The sequence below is a fragment of the Podarcis cretensis genome (assembly GCF_951804945.1).
Source record: "Podarcis cretensis genome assembly, chromosome: 3".
Taxonomy (NCBI): Eukaryota; Metazoa; Chordata; class Lepidosauria; order Squamata; family Lacertidae; genus Podarcis; species Podarcis cretensis.
In genome coordinates this window covers 75,293,224-75,319,788 of record NC_137172.1, presented here as the reverse complement: position 1 = coordinate 75,319,788, position 26,565 = coordinate 75,293,224, and the positions used below count along the sequence as shown (strand labels likewise).

At 40.1% G+C, this 26,565-nt stretch overlaps 1 protein-coding gene and 3 long non-coding RNA genes across 8 annotated transcripts in view; 2 read left to right on the top strand and 2 right to left on the bottom strand.

The window, feature by feature from the left end:
• Positions 1-26,565, top strand: part of LOC307213688 — a 196,824-nt gene that overhangs the window by 125,599 nt on the left and 44,660 nt on the right. The gene's annotated exons all lie outside the window — the stretch shown is intronic.
• Positions 1-26,565, top strand: part of PRDM1 (PR/SET domain 1) — an 88,755-nt gene that overhangs the window by 48,650 nt on the left and 13,540 nt on the right. For 2 of the 4 annotated variants that reach the window (XM_079971643.1, XM_079971644.1), the window contains exon 4: positions 19,014-19,263. In XM_079971643.1, the coding sequence (XP_079827769.1) occupies positions 19,081-19,263 (183 nt within the window). In that variant the 5' untranslated portion in view covers positions 19,014-19,080. Of the gene's footprint in view, positions 1-7,343; positions 7,828-17,166; positions 17,467-19,013; positions 19,264-26,565 lie in introns of those variants that run through there. The other 2 variants (XM_079971645.1, XM_079971642.1) reach the window with 2 other exon arrangements.
• LOC307213684 lies at positions 10,822-15,948 on the bottom strand. Its single transcript, XR_013837636.1, has 3 exons — positions 15,840-15,948; positions 11,988-12,081; positions 10,822-10,921 (listed from the first exon to the last, which is right to left on the bottom strand). It is a non-coding gene; the product is annotated as an uncharacterized lncRNA (long non-coding RNA).
• LOC307213672 overlaps positions 17,476-26,565 on the bottom strand; it is a 35,926-nt gene continuing 26,836 nt past the window's right edge. The window contains exons 3-4 of one of the 2 annotated variants that reach the window (XR_013837620.1): positions 23,397-23,561; positions 17,476-17,967 (exon numbers count right to left, since the gene is read on the bottom strand). This is a non-coding gene — a long non-coding RNA (uncharacterized lncRNA). Of the gene's footprint in view, positions 17,968-23,159; positions 23,562-26,565 lie in introns of those variants that run through there. The other variant, XR_013837621.1, reaches the window with a different exon arrangement.

Here is a 26,565-nt window from a genome sequence, read left to right as displayed (position 1 = left end):
TGTAAGGCTATATATCACATAAATATTTATTGGGTCAGGGCCTGGTTAAAGCCTGTTTGCTTATTTGTTTACAAGAGAACACATCCTCAGTGGTGGCGCCTTTTCTTAAAATCTAATGACCATTGCACTAATTCAGTTTTCCAACTGCATTTAAAAAGAAAAGAAAAACACCAGTCTGAATAGTAGAATGCTAACAGTTTGGGCTTTTTGCTTTTTCATTTGGCAATTTCAAAACCATTGATGGATTATCTGCAACAGATGCTGGTGCTGCAGAAGGTTGAGTGCAGCCCTGAATTTTCAGAGTCATTGGGGGGTGGGGATCAATTAATTGCAAAGATATTAAACATAAAACACAATACAGAGATTCAGTAATTATTTAATCTCACTGAAGTATCATTCCAAATGTGTGTGTCGGCAGAATTGTATTTTATTTTATTTTTACCTTAAAGAACTGCCTTTGGGGTTGGAGAAAATGATCAGTTTTGTCTATCAGACTGTTAATATAAAAATAATTATATCACCACAAATTTGATTGTATTGTGGCAAGTCACAAGTACGAGCTGAATCAACAATAAATGGGTGACAATCTTCAATCCTGTAGCTAGATTTCACACATCCTATCATTTCGCCCCAACAGAAAGTCAGAATTGGACAGAAAATGGGTTCAGAGTAATTGTCTATACTAGCAGAACTGAAATATTCCATGTCTGAAAATAAAACCTGCAGGATTACTGTCCCTGCCTATAGTGCATAATGGTGGATAAGGCAACAGGTGATAAATGGTATAATGTCTTGGATGTCTAGAATCGGCCATTAGCACAAGGACAGGGAACATATTGTAGTCTGAGGGCCACATTTCCTTCTAGGCAACCTTCTAGGAGCCTCATGCTAGTGGTGTGTAGGGCCATGAGTGTTAATTCTACATTTGCACAGTAGGATTGTTTCTACACACACTCACATGTCCGAACAGGCAAGGAAGAAACAGTATCAGAGTTCAAGGACACATTTGAGTCAAGCATAAATTCTCAAGACAGAAGAAAAGCAGGACTGATGGGGAGAAGCAACAGATGGGGAGCGGGTGTGGCCTGACAGAGAGGCCCGAATGCTGCATTTTGCCCTCGGAACTGGGGTTCCCCATCCCTCCATTAGTATTTTTGTGCATGCAGAATATAAGCAAGATTTATTGGAAATATAAAGTGCAGTTTTAATAAATCCAAAGCAAATTTTATTTTAGCATAATCTGAATAGTGTGAGAAATGCAACAGTTTGTGCCCATCCTGTGACATTCGGTTAACACTGGAAGATCCAGGCTAGCCTTCCCCAACTTGGTGCCCTCCTAGATCCTTTAGATGACAATTTCCATCAGCCCTAGCCAGCAAAAGCCCTACTTGCTGGAGTTCATTGGAGTTGTAGTCCAAAGCATCTGGCTGCGGAAGGCTGACCTAGGTTATATGAGAAACACCCACAATATGGCTCCTTTGTGCACCAGAACTGCAGTATTTCCTAGGAAATGGTAATTATTGAGAAAATGTGTTTAGCTTTTTTGATTTGACCTATTGCATAGTTGCGTAAGATGGCAGATAATGCTGGTCCTGATACAGAGATGCAATCAGAAGACAGCGAAACCGCCGACATTTTTCAAGAATTTCCTCTCCCCACCATTCACTTCTGATCAAAAGGATAGTATTTCGAGAAGGAAGGGGAGAACAGTGAATCATGCATGCCTACCTGAGTCCTGCATTTTGCCATCCTTCCCCATTTATCCCCAGCACTTTAATGACTGCAGTGCAGATGACCTTAACGTGCTGAGTGGTATCTTGAAATTATATATATTATTACAGAATGCCACCAATTCCACTAAAATAGCTTGCTCGTTGACTGTGTTATGTACACTTCATTCACTTAACTGAAAGAAGCATACCTCCTCATTTAACTTAAAAAGCATCCTGGAGGTATAAAGTATAAACTCAGGAAAGACATGCATGCATGCCCAGTATTGAATTGTAGCTGGTTAGAAGCTCTCCTATTTAATGCTGACGAAGCCTTCCTTTATCTCTGTACAATATGTATAGTAGCACCATCTGTTGAACTATTAAAACATCATCCTAGCTTCTCACATTAAGTGCTCAGTCAGTGGCGATACAGGGTGCTTCCCGAACTGCCTTTTTTTTCAATATTAACTCTTTCCGTCTTACTTGCCAATACAAATAAAACCAGGCCAGTCAAGAAGCTAGGAAATGTCATAAGAAAAACAAATGAAAGCCCACATAAACACCCTGCAGTCACAGGACATAACAATCTGCCTTGTTTATATCAACAAAGCTAAGTTTAGTATATTAATGTCTAGTGGGAATATGTTTTCAAATCACTAGCTCTTCTGTGAAAAGAATCTTTGCATAAAGTGAACGGTCCCTTAAAAAAGAAAGAGAAACCTCTCACATGAAGTAGTGTACAAGACAAGCTAAGCTTTTCTAGGTGCAAAGGTTTTATTTCAACAGTAAAGGGAAATGTCTACCTTGCAAAGAATAGCGCCACTGTGACTAAACTTGGTAACGTGTCGGCTCCTATTTCAGGCTGTACTTTTTTAACTGTAGGAGATATTTGATAAAGGAAAGAGAGGGGCGGGGAGGGGTGGGGGGTGGAGAGAAAGAAAAGAAGCAAGCTCTTCAGTGACGCGTGCGAAGCACGTGGAAGGTAAATCCCCTAATTCATTCTATTCTTCCAGCATTCCTTGGCGGGTAGCCAAGCTAAATATTTCTGCTGGATAAAAATGTGCTGTTGTACGCAGCAGCCCTCTCTTAACTGGACAGCTAACTGTGGGAGAAGGGGGGCTTCTCCAAGCAGATGACGAGCCAACATGTGTGCCCCTTTATTTATTTATTTATTTATTTATTTATTTATTTTATTAAAAGGCGAGCTTTATGGGCTGTGATTGGATTAACAGTGAACTCTGGAGAAAGAGGAAAAACAAATTGGGAAACGGGTTTAGCACCCCCACCTTTTTGTCATCTTCTTTCGGGATTTCCTGGCTGGCTGCCACCTTGAGTCTATTGAATGTTCTTTAGATAAATCAATTAAAAAGGCTTTAATATTTGGGTGATTGGAGCGCAGCATATGGGCTGTGGTGCTGGTGTCATGCGGTGCTTGCCGTTAATTGAAATGATTAATAGAAGTGTTATTTTCCTTAAGACTAATTGACGAAAATAATGTAATTGAAAGCGTGGTCGGCTTCTCCTAAATGCTGTCGAATCCTTCTGGATAACCCATGTCCATCGACCATTTCCTGAAACTAGAAAATAATAGAAGTTTTAAAAAAAAATCACACAATTTTTTAACAACAAACCTAAAAGAGTGCGTTTTTTGTATTTCTGTTTCAACAAATAATTCCTAAATTGACGTGCATCATGCATTTAGTGACTTTTAATTAATGAAATTAATATATCAGTTATGTGGTTTGCTTGCATCGTGCCAATCAAACTGAGTTTTCTGTGGCAAGCTAAGTCTTAACATTCCTGTTTCAGTAGTATAAGCCTTAGTGCTTATGAAGCCACTGCTGTTGTGTCATTTCCTAGCGCTGCATTTCAGAAACTGCCCCCAGACAACAATTCCGCCTTTGAAATCTCATGTCCTGGAATATCCGGACATATGGCAGCCCTGCTTTTCCTGGCAGCTTAACATGTAGGCCAGAGTATTTCAGCTGGCCCTTAACCTCTCTGTCATGCATTACATCAGCATGGTCAGTCCAGTCTTTTTGAACTTACTGCCAGCTCTACAGTGTATGTCTTGCCTTGATTCAACATTCCATTGTTTGCAGTTTGAACACTTACATGCTTCATTTACCACTCGTGTAACAGCACAAGATATCGGCCAAAATCTGCAAGCATTTCTGCATGGCTACTGCAGAGTTTTTAATTGCTCCTTCTCAGAAGCAGCTGCTTTTTCCACCCTCCCACAACTTTTGCTGCATAAGCAAATTTCAAAAACAGTTTTTGATTGGCGCATTCTGTTCCTGTTCTATGGTTTGTGTATGTAATATTCTACCACTGTTGAAAGTTTAGGCATGGGGTGCTAATGCCAGATTTTCCCCCAGTCTGGCAACAAAAAGACCCTGATTTTTTTGTGCTGATAAATAATACTATTCAGTTTGTCATTTTTCCTGGTGGGGAGATCAAGTCAAGACACAGAGTAGTGAGGCATCCTTTCTCAGCTTATATGCTAGTGGCCAGGCTTTGCAACTTCTCCTTGAAATATCCTAACCCTTTTATAAGTGATGGTGTCCTTATATACATATGTGCAGAGGAGGAGCAAACATGTGATGTATCTGCTTTCCTCCTCTGCCGTAATCTAGATCCATGTAGGAAAAATGTTGTGCACGATAGAGATCTCTGAGGAGCTGTCGTCCAAAACACCTGGTGTGCGCTTCTGTATGCTATGATGTAAGTGCAGAAGCCCAGAAACAATCCGGTGCATGGTTAATACAGCAAATAAAATATATGAGGAAAGAGTTTTCTTCCTCAAGGCTTTACCTTCAAAACTTGGGAAACTTTTGTAAGCTTGGCTCAGCTGAGGAGCAGGCATGCCCTTTCAGGCACCACAAAATCAGCCAGTGTAATCCTTTGTTACGAAACCCAGGCAATTGTGTGGTTTACATGATAGTGTCGGTTTTAAAGACTTCCCACACATTTCCAGTCTTTTTTTAATTTTTGGTTTAAAGAAGCTTTTGTATCATCAAAGGCTATAACCCCATTGAATAATGTAGCCTACTTGAATGACTGAAGTGGACTGTGGAAGGGAAGTCTTCAGGTTAGTGGCTGTTCTGTGAAACTAATTCTAGCTCCAGACTTACTTGCTACCAATTGCCTGGCTTGTGGGAAGGTGCAAGTAAGAATATTATGGTGCACTTCATATAGGGAATTTGGGGGGGGGGAATATTGTATTCATAACAACATTATTTCAGAATATTCAGCATGCACTAATATACAATTGCACGCTATAAAATGTTTGCCATAAAATTATAAAATTTATTTTATTTTAATTTGGTTTGAGGGTTGGAGGATATTGTGTCTGTGTGGTGTTGGTATAGACCAGGGGTCAGCAAACTTTTTCAGCAGGGAGCCAGTTCACTATCCCTCAGACCTTGTGGGGGGGGCAGACTATTTTTGGGGGGGATGAACGAATTCCTATGCCCACAAATAACCCAGAGATGCATTTTAAATAAAAGGACACATTCTACTCATGTAAAAACAGGGTGATTCCCAGACCATCCATGGGCCGGATTTAGAAGGCTATTGGACCAGCTCCGGCCCCCGGGCCATAGTTTGCCTACCCATAGTATAGACATGTTACTGAGGAACTGCTCTGAGTTAAGTTAGTCGGACTTACCCTGCATATTTTACTAATTTATTTTATTTCTGTCTTATGAAGCAGTCAACAGTATAGATATAAGCAGCAGCATAGCTAGCCATTCAGGCACCCAGGGTGGCTTGTTGGCATTGTGCTGGAGAGAGCCATCCATGGGGGCGAGGCAAGCTGCCCACTGGGCAGGGCGAGCTGGGGCAGGGCTCACTGTGTGGAGCCTGTAGGGTGGCTGAAGGGGAGGTTGTGGGCAGAAGCAAGCCCCACGCTGCCGTTTCGGGCAGTGCAGAGCCTTCAGGCACCCAAGCCACTGTGTCACTTCCAGGTGAGACGTGACTCCGGTGTGCTGCAGGCCCCGCAGTAAGTGCTGCCCCCCATGGTGTGGCGTCCAGTGCTCCCTGCCCCTCCCGCCACCTAGCTATGCCTCTGATATATGGACATATGTCAGCTCATTGTTTACTTTAAAGCCTTCATGCTTCATGCTACTGGATGGAGCGTCAGGGCAGAAATAGAAAAATAATAGTTAAATTCTTTGGACATGACATGGCTTTGCCCTTCACATTCTTATAGCAGCACTCCAGCTCTTCAGGGGAAAGTGCCTTACCTTCTTTGTCCTCACTCCAAAGTTGTTTGAGTAAAGTGGAAAGCTGCAGGCTCATCACTGCAATCCAAACACCTCACCTTACCTGAGGTGGCTGGTCTGATGAGGCCAGTATCTTTTTAAAGCAGGATGGGGAACCTGTGGCCCTGCAGACACAAGTGCCAACTTAAATATAATATTGGAGGGCCCAGGTAAGCCCTGCCCCGCACAATCATAAGATGCAGCACACACACACACCATTTTATTGGCAATGCCCATCAAGTTTGGGGAGGAAGCTAAAATATTGTATGGGGGGGTGAAGGGACCTCTGCTCCTCGGAGTTGGCTCCTACGCCTGCAAATGTTGCTAGACTACAATTCCCATCATCCCTGACCATTGGCCATGCTCACTGGGACTGACTGGAGTCTAGCAACATCTGGAGAGCCACATGTTCCCCACTGCTGTTTCCCACTTAAGGAAATTTAGTCTTCCTTGCACATTCCCCTTTTTCTCCCAACAAGTGATCAGAAAACAGTGCATATGGTTTGCATGTGAGCAACGTATTATTTATTTCTGCTAATATAAATATCACCTAACGACAAGAGGAAACTGTTGCAGATTGTAGATATACAACACCAGCACCTGTTAATGTGAATCTCTGAACATTTTAGGAGAAATGGTGTTGCTGTGATCAGATGAATGTTATATATGTGCAAGTGTGGCAGTACACACACAACTTTCAGCTGTTGCAGCAGTCCTCTGGATTGGGGTCTTTACGTTTTAGGTGAACTTTATTGCAGAAACAGAAAGTTGCCACAAACAGCTGATAGTTTACTGACATTTCTATCACTAAGCTAAATCCATTGATACTTGGTTTTTGGTTTTGAAACAATTCCTATTAGTCCTGAATCCAATCCAAAAGTCAGGGATGAAAGCAAAGCCCATATTTTATTCAATCAATGTACATCTCAGGTAACTTGAAAAATGTCTTTATTAGGTAGGAAAGGCACCGAGTCTGTGTAGGAACATAATATATTTATTAAGGACACTGTTTCATGATTTTTGTACTTGAGTGTCTTTTTACATTGATTAATAAATAAATGAAAGATTTTTAAAAACTACTCAAGTCTGTGTTCTAATGTCATATTATTATATAATGGAAAATTAAATCAGACAAAGTTTGTGCTGGTACCTTCCTTAAGTTATTTGTCAAATGCATATTCTGCATTTCAAAAATAAAACACTTCCAAAGGTGGTTTACAGGGGTATATCAAAACGCAAACAATAAAATGCAATAAATAAAATTTAAAACATTTTGATCATCTCAACACAATATTTATTTTGCATTATTAAATTGTCTGATGTTATTAAACTATTGCAACTTTTCAGTAAAATTCAGTAAAATATAACATATTGAAGCCACCAGAATGAGATCACGCTATCCGATCTCCAACCAAACTGCAAATAATTGCAATAAGCTGTGGCAGAAAAGGTGGGTTTTTAAAGCCCCTGTGAAAGTATCTGTTTAAATATTTTTGATTATTTCCCAAAGGTCTTGGTAATCAGAATTATCAGACCACCAGCCTAAGCAGAGTTTATTTTGTTAATTGCTCTTGTTAAGCCTAATTACTGAATGGGGTGGAGTAGAAGGAAAGGGGTGGGGGAAAATCTTCTCACAGGAGGAAATTCTAAAATCCAAGGCTTGGCTCCAGACAGGGTTAGAGGAGTGTCTCAGTGTGAGAGGTAGAGAGCATGTGTCCTGCGTGTTAATGTGTGCATGTGTGTGTGTGGTGTGTGAATGAGTGAGTGAGTGACAGAAGACAAATATACGGACTAAAACTCTGGGATGCATGAACGAAGATTGGAAACCTGTCCTACATGGCTGTTCAAAGGTACTGCTAAAGAATATACTGCATTAGATTAATATTTATGTATTAACTGACTGTGGTTTTAATTGTCTTACAGTATACCTTTTGCTATGTTGTTGTTGTTTTTACTTTAGTTTTAAAGAAAACCTCTTGTGTATGCACTCCAGTTAGCTTTGGCAACCTGCGTTTGTCTGTTTTCATAACACTATTTCATAACGGAAATTATATGCAACTGTTCAAAACGAATGTCTTTGCAAAGAAAAGGGCTAGCATTTTTAAAAAAAGTTTTCTGTTTTGTTTGGGTACAGTCCCAGTTCATAGCATTCATAGCACTGCATTGCATTCCTCTTTTTTGGTATCCCTCCTATAACATCAGTTTACTTCAGTAAACAGAAGTGCAAAACATAGATGGAAGTTTTAGTAGGTGTTACCTCATGTGTTTATGACCTGAAGTTTTATTGCTTAAAATGGTAGGAATTTGCATCTTGCCTTGTTAAAATGGTAGGAATTTGCATCTTGCCTTGTTTAACCACACTTTTTTTGTGTGTGTGCTACTAAAACCTTTCAGTGCTATGCATTAAACAACACTCGCGTTGTACACAAAAGAAAAATGCTACTGTTCTGTGACAAATGAGTGTTTGGGTGGCACGGGCTGTGAGTTACGTGAGTGATTCTTCTTCTGGCTAGCTGGAGATACTGAATAAATGTGTTTACTTTCTCCCTCCTCCCATGGTATTTATACTAGTTAATGTGTTGCGCCAGATAAATCTGTTTCCTGAGTCCATCTTTCAGCTCTGTTCTTTTCCTTCCCGGTTGACAAATGGTTTGAGTTTGACACAGTTTTATCAGCTGGGCCCCTGCTGGGTGCTGCTTGCTTTTGCTTTTATCATGGAAAGTAAATTATTTGCAATATTCTAACTAGCAGTTGGCAGGTCTAATTTAGTATGAACTGCCTGTTGTCTTTTCTTTGCAAAGCCCAGTTGTTATCCTAAATGGAAACAAAAGATCCAGGACATTCTCTATTACAAGCTGTTCCTCCCCCTCCCCCTTTATTATTATTCGAAAGCACTTCTTCATTTGTTTAGTTAACTAAAGCTTCATATGTTGAAATATAGACTGGGCTGTCATTTCTAGTAACCTTATCTATAGTCTCCATAATTTCTTTGTTTAAAAGTATTGTTGTTTCTAGTACAGAAGTATGGTGGCGGGGAGATAGACTAGGATGCAAGTGAAATGGTAAACATAAGTAGGTTTTTTATTTTCATTTTATTAGTAAGCTTCTATTAAAATAGAGAGACTACTGACTTATTTTTAAAACATTATTTAAAACAAATGGAGATTACTACTGTAAAAACATTAGGGGTGATGCTTTCCTGCCCGTCTGACTTGGACAACTGAAAGAAGCCAGCAAACGGCATTACTGACAGCTTGACTGGGGGCAGCATAGTGGAACTCTCCACTCTCTGCACATGAAAGTATTCCTGGTAAAACTGTAAATGAAATGTTTTGAGAAGCCTGTGACAATTAGGACTCCAGTCCAAAAAATCCAACAACAAGCTGTCACAAAACATTAAGCCATGCTGCATGGGAAAATAAAATAAAATAAAAGTCTCTTCTGTCAGCTCTGCTAGCATAAGAAGGTGGAGGAAGAGGCACTTAAGAAATAAGAGGAAATGATCTATAATGAAATTAAGAAGGTCCTTAAGTGGACTTTTCCTAAGAAACCAGAGGCTTTCCTCTTGGGTATGGTGGGCCAAGAGGTGTTAAGGAAGGATAGGACTTTCTTTATGTATGCCACTACAGCAGCAAGAATTCTACTGGCAAAGTATTGGAAGACGCAAGAACTACCTACTCTGGAAGAATGGCAAACAAAGGTGATTGACTTTATGGGACTGGCTGAGATGACGGGCAGAATCCGGGACCAGGGGAAAGAGACAGTGGAAGAGGACTGGAAGAATTTCAAAATATATCTTAAAAATAACTGTAAAATTGAGGAATGTTAAGATGTCAGGGGGTAAGAAGTAAAGAATTGCAGCAGTAAACAAAAAAAAAACTTAAGAAATATTTACGAAAAGGAACTAAGACAATGGACTTAAGGGTTGCTAAAGAATTTTTAAACAAGGATGCAGGGATGGGGAGGTATGGGGAAGTCAAAGAAAAAAGGCTATGAACCGATGAGTATGAAGTTATATTGTGTTACACTGTTCTTTATTTTATGTGTGGAAAATTAATAAAAATTATTATAAAAAAAAAAAAAAAAAAAGAAATAAGAGGGTAGAATGCTGCTAACTTGGAAATAGGCATTAGTTCCAAGATTATTCTCCAAAGTATGTTCAGATGTAAATAAATTTATAGAATTTTTAAGACCAGTAGGCATTCCTACAACCATATTTTCTTATCCCTGTGCTGCCAAACCCAGGCACCCTGAAATTATTAATTGAGCTCTGTAAGAGGATTAATTATGCTGTTTTGAATCTAGTAGATGCAGATACACAAAGTTTCCTCTGCTATTATGCACACAAACAAACATAAATAATTACCTGTCTTGTGAGAGCTATATGAAAAGCCTAGGATTCAATTTGCTGAAAGGCAGCACTCCTAGCTTCACTTACTGGGAGTAAACCCCATTTAAATTCAGCACGTCTTTCTTCTGAGTAGGTATGGTTAGAACTGCAGTGTTTGTTAGCATAACAGTATATAGCTTATCGGAAGAATAATGCACTCAAAAAAACCTATATAGTCTAGCTGAACACAAACATACCAGTGAATGGAGAGAAGTAAAATCTCAAAGTGTGTGGGTGGTGTATGAAAACACACGCGCACACGAGTGTAACATGCAGGTTTGGCAGCCAGTATTGGTCAGACAATTTGGCTTGTCATTGTGCATGTGCTCCACTTTTTGCGCTTTTAATAACAAAAAGTACAGTTTGATCACAATTTTGCCAAACTGGCAAAATTGGCTGCTGTTTGCAGATTAGAATATTGTTTGGCGTTACAGAAATATTATCCTGGTGCTGAGTTCTGATGTTTTCTCTTTTCCTCTCTGCTAACACTCCTCTGTGCTTTTGGAGGAGGCGGGAAGGGGTGGAGAGAGGTCCAGATGGGAAGAAAACAGGTCCTGAAAAGACCACATAGGAACTAGGTCAGGTACTCTGGAGATTAAAGAAGCATGCTTCATCCCTGTGTGCAGGAGGCAGGGACAAGCAGCACACAATTACAAGGAATTAGAACAGCAACAAGTAGTTCAGATTTATCAGCTTTAATTGTCTATTGTCAGGACAGAGCTGCTCTTGTAGATCAGGCTGCTGCCAGTGCCTTAATACCTCTAATGGACTCTCCATTGTGGGATTATCTCTTCTAGGGGACAGTGTCTTTCTTTAAAAGTTGTTGTTTTGGGAGATGCAAAAGAAGTAAAAATAAAAAACAAAAACAGGCCGGGCCTTTTGGTAGTCTCCAACACACACACACACACACACACACACACACCACTTCCTTGACATGTTGTCTTCTTAAGGAAGTCAGGATGAAGACCCTTGTGATGCCTTTCTGTCAGCAACCTGTATTCTTTTGCTGGAACTGAGAAACACCTATTTGAACATTAACCTTCCTTAGGTCAACCTTACTCAATGAGCCCCAGTGGGAAAACAATAGCCTGTTGATAATCGAGCAGATAAGCAGAGATGCATCATTATAAAGGGGGAGTGGGAGGGAAGGAGGGCTGTCGGTTCTCTTTGTTTTAAAAGCTTTCCTGGATTTTGCAAAGCAAACATTTACAACATTTGGAAAGAAGGATAAGGTGTCAGCTATTTAATGAGAACAGATGAAATTTTTGTTTTTATACATGCCAGTTTGACTGGATTGAAAGGGTGCAACCACCATTGTCAGATAGGTAGGAAGTGAAAACCACCTCTCCAGAGAATGAGGAAAAGGGATAACTTTCTTAGAGTAAGAAAATGTGATCACTGTTAATGGAGTGCCCTTAGGAATTAAGGCAATCGTTTTCTAAAGAGTATGTTTTGTTGTTTCATTCTGCTTAAGGATTGGTTTTTAGGAGTAAGTGATGTTCATAAGTGCATTTCAGCTAGGAGATTGTATAATGTTATTTCAAGAGACACTAAGGCATGCACTTACTTAAAAACAAATAGCAATTGCAAAACTCCTTAAGGTCACCACTTATTACTCACCACTAAATGTAATGCAGCCACACCTCTTCAACCATTGATCACACTTTTAGTTCTAAGAAGTCTTTGTGCCTGTTCTCTTCCTTTGTTGCCAACCCTGTTTTAAAACAAAATGAAACAAAATGTACAGTATAAATCATCATAACATCTTCAATTAATTAAGTCAGTTCAATGGATAGAAACATGTCCTGAGTTCAAATTACAGCTAATGCATGTACTTTGCAGGTGGCTTTGGAAAAGCTGCCGTATATTAACTTTGATTCTCTATCTGTAAAGGGGGGAGAATATTTGATAGAAGAAGCTATAAACAAATATTAAGAAGTGTATGTACATTGGTATGATTAATGACTGATTATATAGTCATTACATTAGGATCCCTAATGCCACATCTGCTTGTTCATCCAGTGGGCAATATTGAGAAAGGAGATACAAAACTTTACCTGTATTTATTCAGAGCTAACTGGTAAACCTAAGCATTTTCTGTTAGTTATTTGGTTTCTAGAATCCCTTTAAGAAGGGAATGAATGTTAAACTAAGTGGAATTTAGCTAGTACTGGGTATTCCAGAACAAGTTACAATGCTTTGCACATTCATTTAGACTCACAATGAGGCAGGAGAAGGATCATATATATTATAATAAAGCTAGCTCTCCCCCTGGATTGCTACCTCTGGAACATTTAGTATCTTTCCATGGGTGGAAAGAAAATAGCCAGTAGCATTGTCCCACAAATGCTTGCATGCTGCAGGCAACATCTATTGTTGCATAAGTGGACTTGCCCTCTTTCTCTGCCCCCCCCTCACCCCAAATCAGCTCCAGAGGGCCCCACAACCCCGGTGGTCATCATGCATGATTTGATTTTTCTCATGCAACCCTTTAGCACAAGGTGTAAAAAAGCAATTCAGTGACATCTTCCACATCCAGATGGCAGCCTCTGACTTCAACATATGGCAAGAAATAAGATAAATAACGTAGCACCATGCACATTTTTTTTCTTTCAAAAATGAGGTGGGTGTTGACACTGTATAATACTCATAATAAACCTTAGGTAAATTTGGAATGCACTCTTATTCTTCATCTAAAAAGCTGCTTTCTCAATAAAGCATCCTGGAGTAAGCTGACATTTGAAGTGTGCAGAGCATTTTGTTGTTGCCAGATTTGGTGGGGCCTGAAGTGACCAGATTTATTTTCCTCACACAGGGGAACGAACCATGTACACTACCTTGTAGTCCTTGGAAGAAAAAACGGGATATAAATGCAATAATAAATTGGAGGAGAGTACATTAGGATTGTTTTTAAGCATGTCACATTGTAAAAGGCATGCATCGGTGCCTTTGTCCTCATTTTTAGGATCATGATCTGGCTGCCTCCCAAATGTTTCAGCCATAACAATGCCAATATGGAGGAGGAGGAAAATGAAGGGATTTGTTGCTTTTGTTGATGTGGTCATTCTGTCACTGACCTTCTTTGGGTAAGAAGGGGGAGGAATAGCTGTGTGTTAATCTTTGGGGCACTTTAAGGCCCCTAAAGAAAGTTTCTCCAGCCATTTTCCAGGTGCATTGCACTCTTGGTCCTGCTACCCCCCCTTTTTTTTAAATGATGTATATGCATAGGCATAAAAAAAATGTTGAAGAAAACAGCAGCTGCAGCTGAAGCTTGAGTAGCATCAGTTTACTGTGGAGCTAGAGTGGCTGATACCATCAAAGGAAGTGGGGTGGGGGTGAAGAGAGAGAGAGTTTCTGACATCAGCGCCTGTTGGAGCCATTCATGATTTGCTGCTGGACTGCAAGCTATTGCACACATACAGAGAGAAAAAGAGAGAGAGAGACCTGTCTCAGAAATGCTGACTAATAAGGTAGTTGAGGTTTTCTGTGAGCAAAGAGGGGAAAATGAAAATGATTAAAAAGTCCTTTTTCTGAAATGAACAACACTGAGACTGCAATTTCTAGATGACAGCACCTACTGCTATGAGAGAATCCTATGCAAAAACAAAAAAACTGCCAGTCAAGTCACTCACACCTTGATAAATATAGGTACAAGCACACATTTGTGCGCGCACACAAGTCATAAAATCATTGGCTGTGTGCATATATAAGGGACAGAAGCTATGTCCTATTTGCCACCTTTAATCTGATCTGTTTGCTATGTTATGTGTTCATCTTCACTTTGTTTTGCTGGAGATACTGATATTCTGATCCAGTACTTTTACTAAGAAGGACCTACGTACATATGAAGCCTTGGGGGGGGGGGAATGTCACTAAAAAGCTTCAATCCCTTCTGAACAGTCACAGTTAGTGTTATGCAGTTCTTGCAACTCTCCATGATACAGTGGTACCTCGGGTTACAGACGCTTCAGGTTACAGACTCTGCTAACCTGGAAGTGGTTGCTCCAGGTTAAGAACTTTGCCCCAGGATAAGAACGGAAATCGCGCGACAGTGGTGCAGCGGCAGCAAGAGGCCCCATTAGCGAAAGCACGCCTCAGGTTAAGAACCATTTCAGGTTAATAACGGACCTCTGGAACGAATTAAGTTCTTAACCTGAGGTACCACTGTAAACTGATGACAATGTACTCACAAGGCAAAAGGGGCAGGGGGAAGTGGTGTGTCTCATTTTTCATTGCGGCATCACATATGAGCTCCACCTTTTATATAAAATTTCCTCAAATTTTTTTAACTAGCATACATGGTTTTCTCCCACCCGCATTTTAACTGCTGTGGTAGTTAGTCTAGCATATATTGAATGGCTGAACAGAGATTGGATCCTAAGTGTCCTTAGTCCTAGTGTAACTCAGGTATGTGCATAGGAGCAGTAACTGCAACTGTGCTCTACAATGGTAATTAATGCTGTGCCGGCAGCTCGCTTTTGTATTCTGCTGAATATCATCAGTGCCCACACAATCAATGGTGGGCAAACAGAGTTTAGCCTTCCAACACCCACCGTCATTGTTTCAATCAAATGAAAAGCAAAATAGCTATTTCATGATAGGCAAGAAGAATCACCATTCTTTTTTAGTGATGGGCAGAAAAAGCCTGCGTTGAAAAGCTGTTTGTTAATAATTTTGTTTTTGTAATTTCTGCTTTTTATTTTTAAATTACCAGGGACCTAGAAAGCTCTGAGACATATCCATGTCAAAGTGAGACTTATATCTTGGTATAGTGGGTGGGGTAGACAGCTTCAGTATGACTACATTGTTTTTCCACTCCATGTGAAGTGACTCAGGCCACTTCATGTTACATGAGTTGCATGTTCACTGCTTCTGTAGGACAAGATCTGCTGCTTATTAGCAGCAACATTTATAGGAAGCTGTCATGCCAGTTGCCATGGATATCTGAGGTTGCCCATCACTGTAGGACAGTGACATGGTGGGAATAAACCATGTCAGTCACATGATTTACATGATATGTTCCCACAGATGTTATGGGAGCAATAGACAGAAACTGATCTCTGGCCACCCTGAATAAAAACAGACAACCATCAGCTGTGGGGTGGTCATTTTAATTTATACTCCTGATTTGGAGAGCTAGCCATCTGTAACTTCCAGCCATGTGATAAAGCTGAGGTTATAAAGATCCCTCCCCAAATCAATGTATTTCTGAGTAGCTACAGGAATGTGTTGGTGTGTGGGTTACCATATATCTATAGGCCACAGACTTACTATGTCAATGCTGAGTATGTTTTTAAGTAGCCTCTATTGTTGTTAATAGGCCTCTGATTCTATCTCAGGATCAGTTAATTACCCAAGTCAAGGTGGCCAGATTTCTTTGCTTTAAACAAATGTTTCTTCCTACTGCATATCCAATTACCTTTATACCCATCAGTGTGATGCCCTTACCACCTTTCTTGTGGAATTACGTACCAGTAACAGTTAAGCCAGGACACTTGTTTGGCGCTGTTGTCCTACTTATGTCCAACGGTATGAGTACTTCTCTATTAGAAGATGCCAAAGGTCTTTACACAGATATGTACTATTCTCAGTACTGTGTCACCTAGAATGACATATAATCCCTTTCACCTTCTTCTGCAAGAACTTCAGGAGGGTGATGGTATGGTGTATGCATCAGACAGAATGGACATTTCTTCGAACAATGCAGATTTCCATATAGACAGGTAGTTGTGTTTTGCATTTTTATAGCAAGTCAAAACAAGTTTCTGCCCACGTAAGAGGAAAGGCATGATAATAATAATAAAAAAAACATGTCTGCTGATGTGATGTAAAAAGGAAAAGTAGGAGACTTGTCCTTTGGTGAACTGACTGGGTGATGTTTGTAATATTGTGAGTGACTATAATTGGAACTATGCATCATCATAACTGTTGTGAGCTGAAGGATTCCTCAATGAAGGACAAGGACCACTGAAGGAAGTTAGGCATCTGGTTTGTTTGGTAATGAGAAATAGGAATGCAAGGTCTGTGCGCTTAATAATAAACAAACAGGACACTGTATGCCATCATCACAGGATGTCCTTCCTTCATGGCAATTCACTAACAGGGAGAGGAGGAAAAAGAAACAGCACATGTTTCTCTTAATTATCTCTTAATTATATTCACACCAATACTTCTTTGATCAGCAACATGCTCTTTAAGTGATTGTGTCTAATGAAAGCATCGCTGATGGAACTTTTCTTTCTGTTAGCATATGACCCATTCTCTCTTAAAGCAGGGACAGGCTTAGTTTCCACTTTGAAATGATGCACTTTTAAAATAGTGCAAAGTTAAGGCTGAAATCTTACATTCACTTACCTTGGAGCAAGTCCTGTTGGACTCAGTGGGGCTTACTTTTCAGTAGACATGTGTAAGATTACCTTGTAAAATATAAAACTACTCAGAATTGTAAGAAAATATGCAACCTGGAGAACAATATTGTTGTAAATACTTTTTTTTTTTGGAAATTGTAAGCATGTTTGTTCGAAAAATGCCCAGTTAAAATAAACAGATTTAAGCACTAGGTCATAGTTTCTAGTGTTACACCACCAAATGTTTGTCCTTTTGCATGTGAGTTAAGCTGGATGCCAGCAGAATGTTAGCAGACATACGTGTTAACAGGAAAAACTGTATTGGTGTGATCTGCTGAAAGGAAAAATTCCTTCTGACTGGATCAGAGTTTCATTGGATATACCTGTGTGAGTTACAGGTATAGCCCCACCCCCTGCTCTTGGCAGCCGTGACTGTGAGTAAATCAGATGAGTGGCTAATAGGAAACCTGAAACAGGGAGGAGAAAGGAAGAGTCTGTTTGGTTAACACAGACTGAAAGTATCGTAACATTCAGCCCTCCAGTGTTTCAAAGAAGTTGAAGCAGTAAGTGCAGCAGCACCTGTCTGACAGTAAAGACAGAGCCAGAAGCAGAAGCAGAAGCAAAAGAAGCTAGCTCTATTGGTATTACTTGAACCCGGCCAGTGGAAGAAGTAATGTTTACTCTGTAGATATGTGTGAGACTTACCTGAAACGTCGTGCTGCCAGCTGGAATTATTTGTGGACTGTACCTTGGTAAGAAATTTTCTTCCTACTCCTGTCCGGGAGACAGATGGTTTTAGAACTCTTTTGAATGGAGACGGCAAACCTGTTAAGGTTCTTCTTGGAGACTTTCTCTTAAAGTTCGAGAGACCTTTGTTTTTATGATGATTAATTCTTTCACTGCTAGTGGCAACTGCCGGTTCACTGAGTTTCAGTATTAGTTCTCTTGTCATAGCCTACAAAGTGGTAAAGGTATTGTTCAGATTGTACTAAGGTTTGATCTCATCAAGCCCATTAAAAGCACCGTATGAAGAACTATTAAATCTGCTCAATGCTGTGAGGAAGTGTGGAATTAAGTTGATAACTTTGTTCTTCCAAACACTTCATCTTCTGAAAAACACTTCTTTGAGTTGGAAATATGACCCTGCTTTACTCAGATACAAATGAAAATCTCTGGTAGGATTAGCAGTACAATGCTGGAGCCTAAAGCCTTTGTTTTGGAAAATGCTGTAGTTTAATCCAGTAACTTTATACCTGGGGAAACAAAATGATATGTTAACATTATCTTTTTAATGGGTAAGTAAAACTTAATTCTGTAAGTGTGTTCTTCTGATATTTAGTTTTTCCACAGAATACTATTACTCCTCTTCTTTTAAAATATCTTCTTTTCTGAATGAGAGTATAACACAAATAGTACGTGCTAACATTTATAGGAACCCTAAAAAAAAGTATTTTCCTGATATTGTAGACGGGGAACTGAAGCACAGGGGAGGCTTGCCTGTGGAGAGTACATGGCTGAGGTTTGAAATAGTGAGCCAATGCCATACAGCATATCTAATGCAGTTCAATCCCTATATTGATGGTAGATTTTGCACTTTGTATTTAATTCTGTTGGAAGGCACAGAAAACAATACTACTGTATTTTTGTCTCTTTCTGATCCAAGTGAATATTTCTAGTTATTTCAGACTGGCTGTTTTCAGACTGATGTTGGTAGGATACAGTCTCCCTCAGCTGTCTGTGTCAGAGGATAAGAGGATGTCAATAGAGGGGAGGGGAGCGTTGTTTTTGAAAGTTGTTTGTGTGTTAGAAGCCGGTGGGAAAGTTCAGCCTTCCCCATTTGGAAAAGGCAAGCCTGTGTTCCGCTCGTCCAACGTGCACTTTCCATTTTTAGCCCATTCAGACGCAGACAGCAGTTCCTTCCTTTTCCTTTCCTTGTTTATGACACTTTTCCAAGGCAGCTTTTCCACAGGCTCTTTTGCACACAAAGCCTTGAATCTGCAGATTCATCCCCCCACCCCTACCGTTCAGATACTGAGGGGAGGTTCTAAAGAGGTGCGCACAGGTGCTGTTCTCAGACATGCTTTTCCTATTACTTTTTGTGACTTTGTTATTTTTACCAGCCCCAGCTCTTGAAAGCATTCCTTCAGGGAAGGCAGCTCAATTTATAGGGTATAGGGTATATGGTGTCAGTCCTCAGCTATCCCACTTATGCCATCTATTTGCCAATAGACAGCATTTAGGTCACAATGCTAGAGGTGCTGAGAAAGGAATGGGAAGTAAATTTTCTTTTCTTTTCCAGGCTGCCACACTGTGTAGCTCGTATATTGTGAATCCCAGAGCAGTGAAGAAAAGGACCAGAGTTGATAATGAAAATGGACATGAAGGATGCTGACATGACTCTATGGACAGAGGCTGAATTTGAAGACAAGTGTACCTACATTGTAAATGACCACCCCACAGAGCCCAGCACAGAAGGCTGCAATGTAACCCAGGCTGAGTCTTCCTTGCCAAGGAACTTGATTTTCAAATATGCAGGACATGGCAAAGAGGTAAGAACATGTTTGCAAAGGATGATTCAAACCTGGTAGCCAGATCACATTGTTCTTGGAAGTGGGTTTGTCTTCTTGATTTCTACATTCTTTAATGTTTGGGTGTCATGGCTTTCCAAGGTTCACCCCTAGAAATACACCTGGAGAAAATACCTTCTGCACAGGAAAGCACAAACATCTCCAAACTGCCGTAAATCGACTAATGTCTGTGTTGCTAAATAGGCAAGAATGTTACTTAATTTAGGAATGGAAATTTCTAAAGATTGTATTGTAGATCCGGGTTCTAATCATACCTATCTGTAGGAGAGAACAACATTCTCTACTCCTGGATCAGGTAGTGAAATACTATGGTTGCATTGAAATGGGTTGTTGTTCCTTGAATTATTAGACTGAGGGGTTTTTTAAATAGGCTTATTGTATCAGTTCTTTATAGGGTTCCAAGAAGAAAGGATGATGTTAAGGCCAGGTCATTAAATAAGTAGCCTGTATTTATGTGACTTGTTTATCTAGGGCAGTGCACCTTTATTTGTAGCTGGACGCACAGGTATATTTCAGTCCATGTCTCTGGAGTGGGTACATTCTTTGTTGTTGTTTCAGAAGGGCTGGAAAAAATTATCCCGGATGAGCAATTGGTTGCCTGTTTATTCCTTCATATAGAGTAGCTATTATAGCTAGGCGTGAAGTTCAGCTAGTTAATAATGGTAGGGACGGCCCATCATTTTTGTCCCTGTCCTGCAACTTGTGGTGGAACAGCTATAACCTGTGCTGCTACTGTGGCTAAATAAACTGACCACGGAGCTAAGGGAGGGTGTAAATTCATTCCTTTCTAGTTATTAAATGTATCCTCCTACAACAAATAGCATGGAAAGGCTTGTATGTAGAAAGGGGACCAGAACTTCAACTGATATAAACTGGATCTGGATGTCACAGTTTTGGGGAATGACCAGGAAACTTGTAATAGGCTAATTATCTCTATGGACTTGCATTATTTCACACTCCCATAAAGCCCAATTAAATGATTAGCTATGAGAAACAGAATTAGAAGCTTTAAAATGTACCTAGTATATACCGTGCATATGACTTAGGTGGGGATACTGTGAAACTCTTGACAAATGGCACTTAATTGATCAGCCTGAGCATCAGCTAATATCTAGGAAGCAGCTAACATCATTTTTCTGTGCTAGAGTGGCTCGCTTGCTTGGTTTGATCTTCTTTGCCACATTACAAGCTGGCTGAAAAAACTTTTTTTAAAATTGCCAGCTTTGTATTGGCAAACATAAATATGTGCAAATAATGGATTGGATCCAGAGTTAAGCACAGAGCTAGCTGACATTCCTGCTTGCCATTGCAACCCACCCCCCGGCCCCCAAAAATGCTTCACCAAGAGCTCTGAGCCTCTGCTGAGTGGGATGGACTGTGGGAGAATGGGGGTCCCCCAAAAATCAGGCAGAAGCACCTTCCACCTGTGGGAGTTCCACTTATGGAAGGTACCATGGCATGATTTAGGGGGGGATCCACCTTCCCTCTTAGTCCATTCAGCAGAGGCTCCTAATCCTCAGTAGAGCTTTTTGGGGTCTGGTGGTTTGCTGTAGGGAATAGGAAGTCCAGCTCCCATTTACTCTTTTATATACGCTTAACTCTGAGAATCCGGGACGCAGGTGGCGCTGTGGGTTAAAGCCTCAGCGCCTAGGGCTTGCCGATCGAAAGGTCGGCGGTTCGAATCCCTGCGGCGGGGTGCGCTCCCGCTGCTCGGTCCCAGCGTCTGCCAACCTAGCAGTTCGAAAACACCTCCGGGTGCAAGTAGATAAATAGGGACCGCTTACCAGCGGGAAGGTAAACGGCGTTTCCGTGTGCAGCTCTGGCTCGCCAGAGCAGCGATGTCACGCTGGCCACGTGACCCGGAAGTATCTCCGGACAGCGCTGGCCCCTGGCCTCTTAAGTGAGATGGGCGCACAACCCCAGAGTCTGTCAAGACTGGCCCGTACGGGCAGGGGTACCTTTACCTTACTTTAACTCTGAGAATACTGGGTTGCATATGTCTTACTACACACAGGTCTGGAACTACTGCCGAGGCTGTTTTGAACAGTACTTTAAGTTCTTGAAATGTTTGTGGTTGTTTCTCATAATTAACTACTTATCTGGATTCCTCTAAGAAATTTGGATAGCCAGTATCCTCATTTGATTTCATTATAGTCTCCTTTGTCAAGTGAAAAGTTAGCAGAAGGAAATACTTATTCTTCCTTGATTCCATGCCCCTCACACTCCCTTTAGAATCGAGATATCTGTAACTTTCTTCATTATGTGTTGCCACAGATTTAACTCTGCTTTGCAGCCTTTGCCGTGTTCCTTTTCACATTCTCATAATTGTCATTTGATCGGCGGGGGGGGGGGGGGGGCTAAGATCAAGAGATGGTGAGTTGCCCAATCTTGTGGCTAGCCCCAGATCAAAATCCAATAATCTGTTTACTGGTCTGGATTTCAGCTGATTCATTAATGGAAAACAAAATAAGAGAAACTTGCTCTGCTTTCAAGAATAATGCCAGTATAACTCAATAAATCTAATACTTACTCCTCATTTACAAAGAAATGGTTGGAGAACAGCATCTTTTATACGGGCATGGGCTAAACAAAGCTTTTGGTAGATTTTGGTAGGCTCAATTTGCACAAATAAACATTCTCTGTCATAATATTTTTGAGAGATTACTCAAATATCACCTCATGTAATTATGTAAGTAATGAGCTGATTTAATGGAGAAAAACATGCTTATGAAATATTAATGCTGTCATTTACAGCTGTAGTTACAGATAGGTAGCCGTGTTGGTCTGCCATAGTCAAAACAAAATAAAAAAATTTCTTCCAGTAGCACCTTAAAGACCAACTAAGTTAGTTCTTGGTATGAGCTTTCGTGTGCATGCACACTTCTTCAGATACACACTGATACACACACTGTATCTGAAGAAGTGTGCATGCACACAAAAGCTCATACCAAGAACTAACTTAGTTGGTCTTTAAGGTGCTACTGGAAGGAATTTTTTTATTTTGTTTTGATTTACAGCTGTAGTTAGAGTAATGTTCCGAGATACACCTGTGTTGTGTATGTGCACCTGCATGTGCTTGGATTGTATTTTTTTACCAATCCTAGAACCTCATCTTTCCATGAAGGCTTGTCATATGCTTGGAGATTATGTAGTGGTATCATTTTAAAGTGACTGACTTCAGTTCTTATTTTTTGAGGCTTTGTTTATCTATATAGAAACATTCATTGTAAGGTATATTCAGCTGTTTGATCACAGCTAAATAATTTAATTCAAGTGAAATTGGATAAATTGTTGGACATATGATCTGTGTTGTAACTACTCCTAAATCTTATTTATTTATACTATTTCTATGACACCTTTTGGGTGAATCTCCCCAAATGGTTTCTGGTTGTTGTTGTTGTTTTTTAAAAAAGATCAATAAAATACTGAAAGCAGGCTAGGGGCGGTGGAGGGGGGGAAGCTAATACACATTGAAAAGCCTGGGTAAATAGGTGTTTGCCTTGCCTGCAAAATAAAACAGAGATGGGACTAAGCAGGTCTTCTTCGGGAGAATATTCTAAGCCAAGGCTGCTATGACATAGAAAGCTCTATTGAGGGGTCATCATGAAGAACCTACAGAGTAGCTTCCAGTGAGGACTTTAATACCTGGATAGAATCATGTGGGAGAAAGCATTCATTTGAGTTATATTAGGTCCCACTATTTAAGGCTTTAAAAGTCAGAGCCAGCACCTTGAATTGGGTCCAGAAACCACTGCAGCTATTTTAAGAGTAGTGAGATGTGTTCCACATACATTGCCCCAGTATATTCTAGTTGCTGTATTTTGTACTAACTGCACTTTATGAGCTGTCTTCAAATGTTATCCCACATAAAACACATTTTATTTATTACATGGCATTTACATCTTACCTTGGTGCACATTGTTCTCCCACTCATCATTTAATCCCCACAACAACCCCATGAATTAGGCTAGGCTGAGAAGCAGTGTTAGATTTTTATATACATAAAATTTATCAAGGTGGCTTGAAGAAAGTCAGTATTTAAACCTTTATATAACATTGTATGCTGACCCGTGATCTAGACATCCATCACTTACGTGCCTTCTTTATGTATAAAAGGATAGCTGCTAATGCTGTTGCTATGTGTATTTGTGAAAAGGAAACAATAAGAAAACATTTCCTCTCGCTCCACCCTTCTAAAAAGAATAAATTATAGGATGTAGGCCCTCTTTTCAGCTGCATCATTCTTTCAGTCACTGTAGCTGAAAAACAAAAGAACGAAAGTTTTCATTGTTCAAAACAACATGCTAAGTGAACAAGTCATCATGGTAATACTGGGGAAGTGGAAGTTAAATTAACAGGGAGTTAAAATTAAATCATTCTTTCTCAACACCTGGCTGTCAATCCAGTTCCTACTTGTTTGGTTAAGTATTGTTTGATTCGGTATTATGTTAGGGCCCACTGAAATAGTAATAGCATCTGTGTTTAACTACATACATACTGCTCTTGATGGCAGTTATTTCTAAAGCTATTTTTAAGAAAGAAAGAACTCTTCAGGAGACATATTCCCATTTCTTTCTCCTTAAAAATAAAAAAGAATTGGAGAGAAAACTATGGGGTACCATTTCTTGTCCAGAGGCTCCCATCACGTCATGTTGTGCTCTATGGCACAGGCTACTGACAGAGACAAATGTAGTGAAATAGCTGAAAGGTCAGGGATGCCCATAAAGTATCTTTGGAAGTGGCTTCTGTCAGGACAGATGAAGAACGAGAGAACTGAATCTTTTCAACTGCACACTGAAGTGTTTATAGAAGGCATACAGTAGCTCCGGCAATAATTCATTAGGACCCTGGTCAGTTCCAACAGTTGTTTTCTTCCTGAGTTCAGAAAATGTGTCATCTTTTTAAAGGGCCTTTTAAACACCACTTGAGTAAAGAAGGAATTCTGTAGCTTGTATACCTGAAGTACTAGTAAAAGCACAGCAAGGATCTTCTTACAAACCAGGATGAACTGGAATATTAGGGGTCCTGTTGCTTTCTGATAGTAAAGAAACAGCTGCCTCTCTCTTTGTAGTTGGCTTTCAGCTGACTGTCACAGGATGACGCTGGTGTCGTTATGCCACATACCATGTTAAACTCACTAGGCAGGGGAACATGTTAACTCCACCTTTTAGTGCTATGGAACTCTGGCTTTATATACTTCAGGTATGTAATTCCTAAGCACTGAGAGAATAATTGGGTAGTATTTAAGTGTAAAAATATTTCGTTGGGAGAGGTATGCATGTTTCCAGGTGTTGATGTCGCAGCTGTATTTTTAGAGCAAGGATAAGGAAACCGGCCCTCTAGATGTTGTTGGACTTCAGTTTCCATCAGCCCTAGCCAATAGTTAAGGATGATGAGACTTGTTATCCAGTAGGATCTGGAGGACGACTAATTCCTCACCCTTGCTTTGGGGGGGGGGGGGAGAGAAAATGTGCTTATCTGTTATCATTGTAGGTAATGTTAAAGTGTAACCATGTAGTGAACTTAAAAAAAAAAATGCTATAACGATTGACATGAGAATCTGGAAGAAAACAGATGCTAGAGAGGGGTTTTTAACATTCATAAGAGCCACCTATATAGTTTTTACAGGGTCTGTCATATATTTGATGTTCTCAGTTTGTACAGTGTCATTTATAAAACAGGTGTGCCTAATGACACCTTGTGGACAAGTGTGAAATGTCAGTTTATGCCTGGAGTAGCCAATAAGGCCTAATTAACTTCAATTTCTGTCTTTTGGTTTGTAATGGGAGTATTTTTCTGGTGTTTGTGTACAACCTAAGGCCTGTGTGATGACTAATAACAATAATATGGTCATGAAATAGGCCAATTCATCATGATATGAACTTTCTTGTGAAGCCCAGCCAAAGTCTTTTCCCCAGTTTGGGCAGAAATTTGGGTGTATACAGAAGTACTGTAACATTCAGAATCTCTGTTTTAGTACTATAAGCTTTTCCCTGTTGTTAAATCCCTAGAAACCACAATTTAGATATAGCTGTTCTAAAATATATTTGTTAAAACGTCTGCTTAATTACTGGTTAATGAACTATGACAATATTCTGCATATTGTGAAAGAGGTACGTGCTGTTTACAGTAAATATTGTGGTAACAAGGTATCACAGAAGCTAGTAAAATAGGCCTTTGCCGACAAGACGTTTTTCATGCATCTTTCTGATGCACACTTTCCCAGCCCTGGATACACTTGTATTGCTTTTCCCTCTCAGAAAACACATTGATGGTACTGTCTTTCTCTCTGGAATGCCATGCAACTGTAAAGGGCACCTGCTGGTTACCGCCCTTGAAGTGAATGGCAAAAAGTGACACAGCTTTCTCCCTCTCTCTCTCGTTCACCTTTTTCTGCTTCAAGCAATAATCTACCACCTGAGAAGCTTTTATAGGATGGGATTTTTTAAAAGGAAAAAATCTGGGAAGGTTGTGTGTTTCCTTTCTGTTTAGAGTTTGCACCCTTCAGGCAGTATGGTCTAAATTGGCAAGGGTTCTGAGCAAGATGCAAACATTCTACTCTGTCCTCATTTCCCTTGCCACCAATAGGCTTAACTCACCTATTTGCTGCCTATTCCCTCCTCCATATGCACACACTATGGGAATATGATATCACACAGTCATCTTTCCAAAGGGCATAGTGCAAAGTATAAAATACTGTTGGGGCATGCAGGCTTTGAATGACTGTACAAAAATCCCCAAACTGTTTCTATTTGACAAGTTCCAAGTAATACTGATTCCTAGACGTTCTGAAAACCTCAGTATACTTTGAATTAAACTTAAAAGATATCAGAGTGTATGTGTATGTGTATTAACTGCATTAAGAGCAAAGACCTATCTTACGTTCAAACTGCAAGTACACGTCGTATGCTGGCTGTGAACTTTTCTTGAAAGTTTAACAGAATGTAAATCAAGAAAGATGGGGAAAGCAAGAAGAACATCTGCCTTTTTCACCTCTCTATGAAAAATGCATGGGAATGACAAAAATAAACACAGTCATTAGGCATGTTTCTACTTGTTTTTGAAAGTCCCTGTTCATTCTGTTTTCAGTGCAGATGCACAACTGGTTTGACTTTAAAAAAAAAAGACTTTGAAAACATACATGAAACAATAGCTACAAACTCTCCAGTCAGAGTCATGGCAGGCAGAATCCTACATTTCAGTGTTTGTTCTTGTTCTGTTCTGTTAAGGGTATTTCCACTCTGCCGACGTAAACTGCTGTAA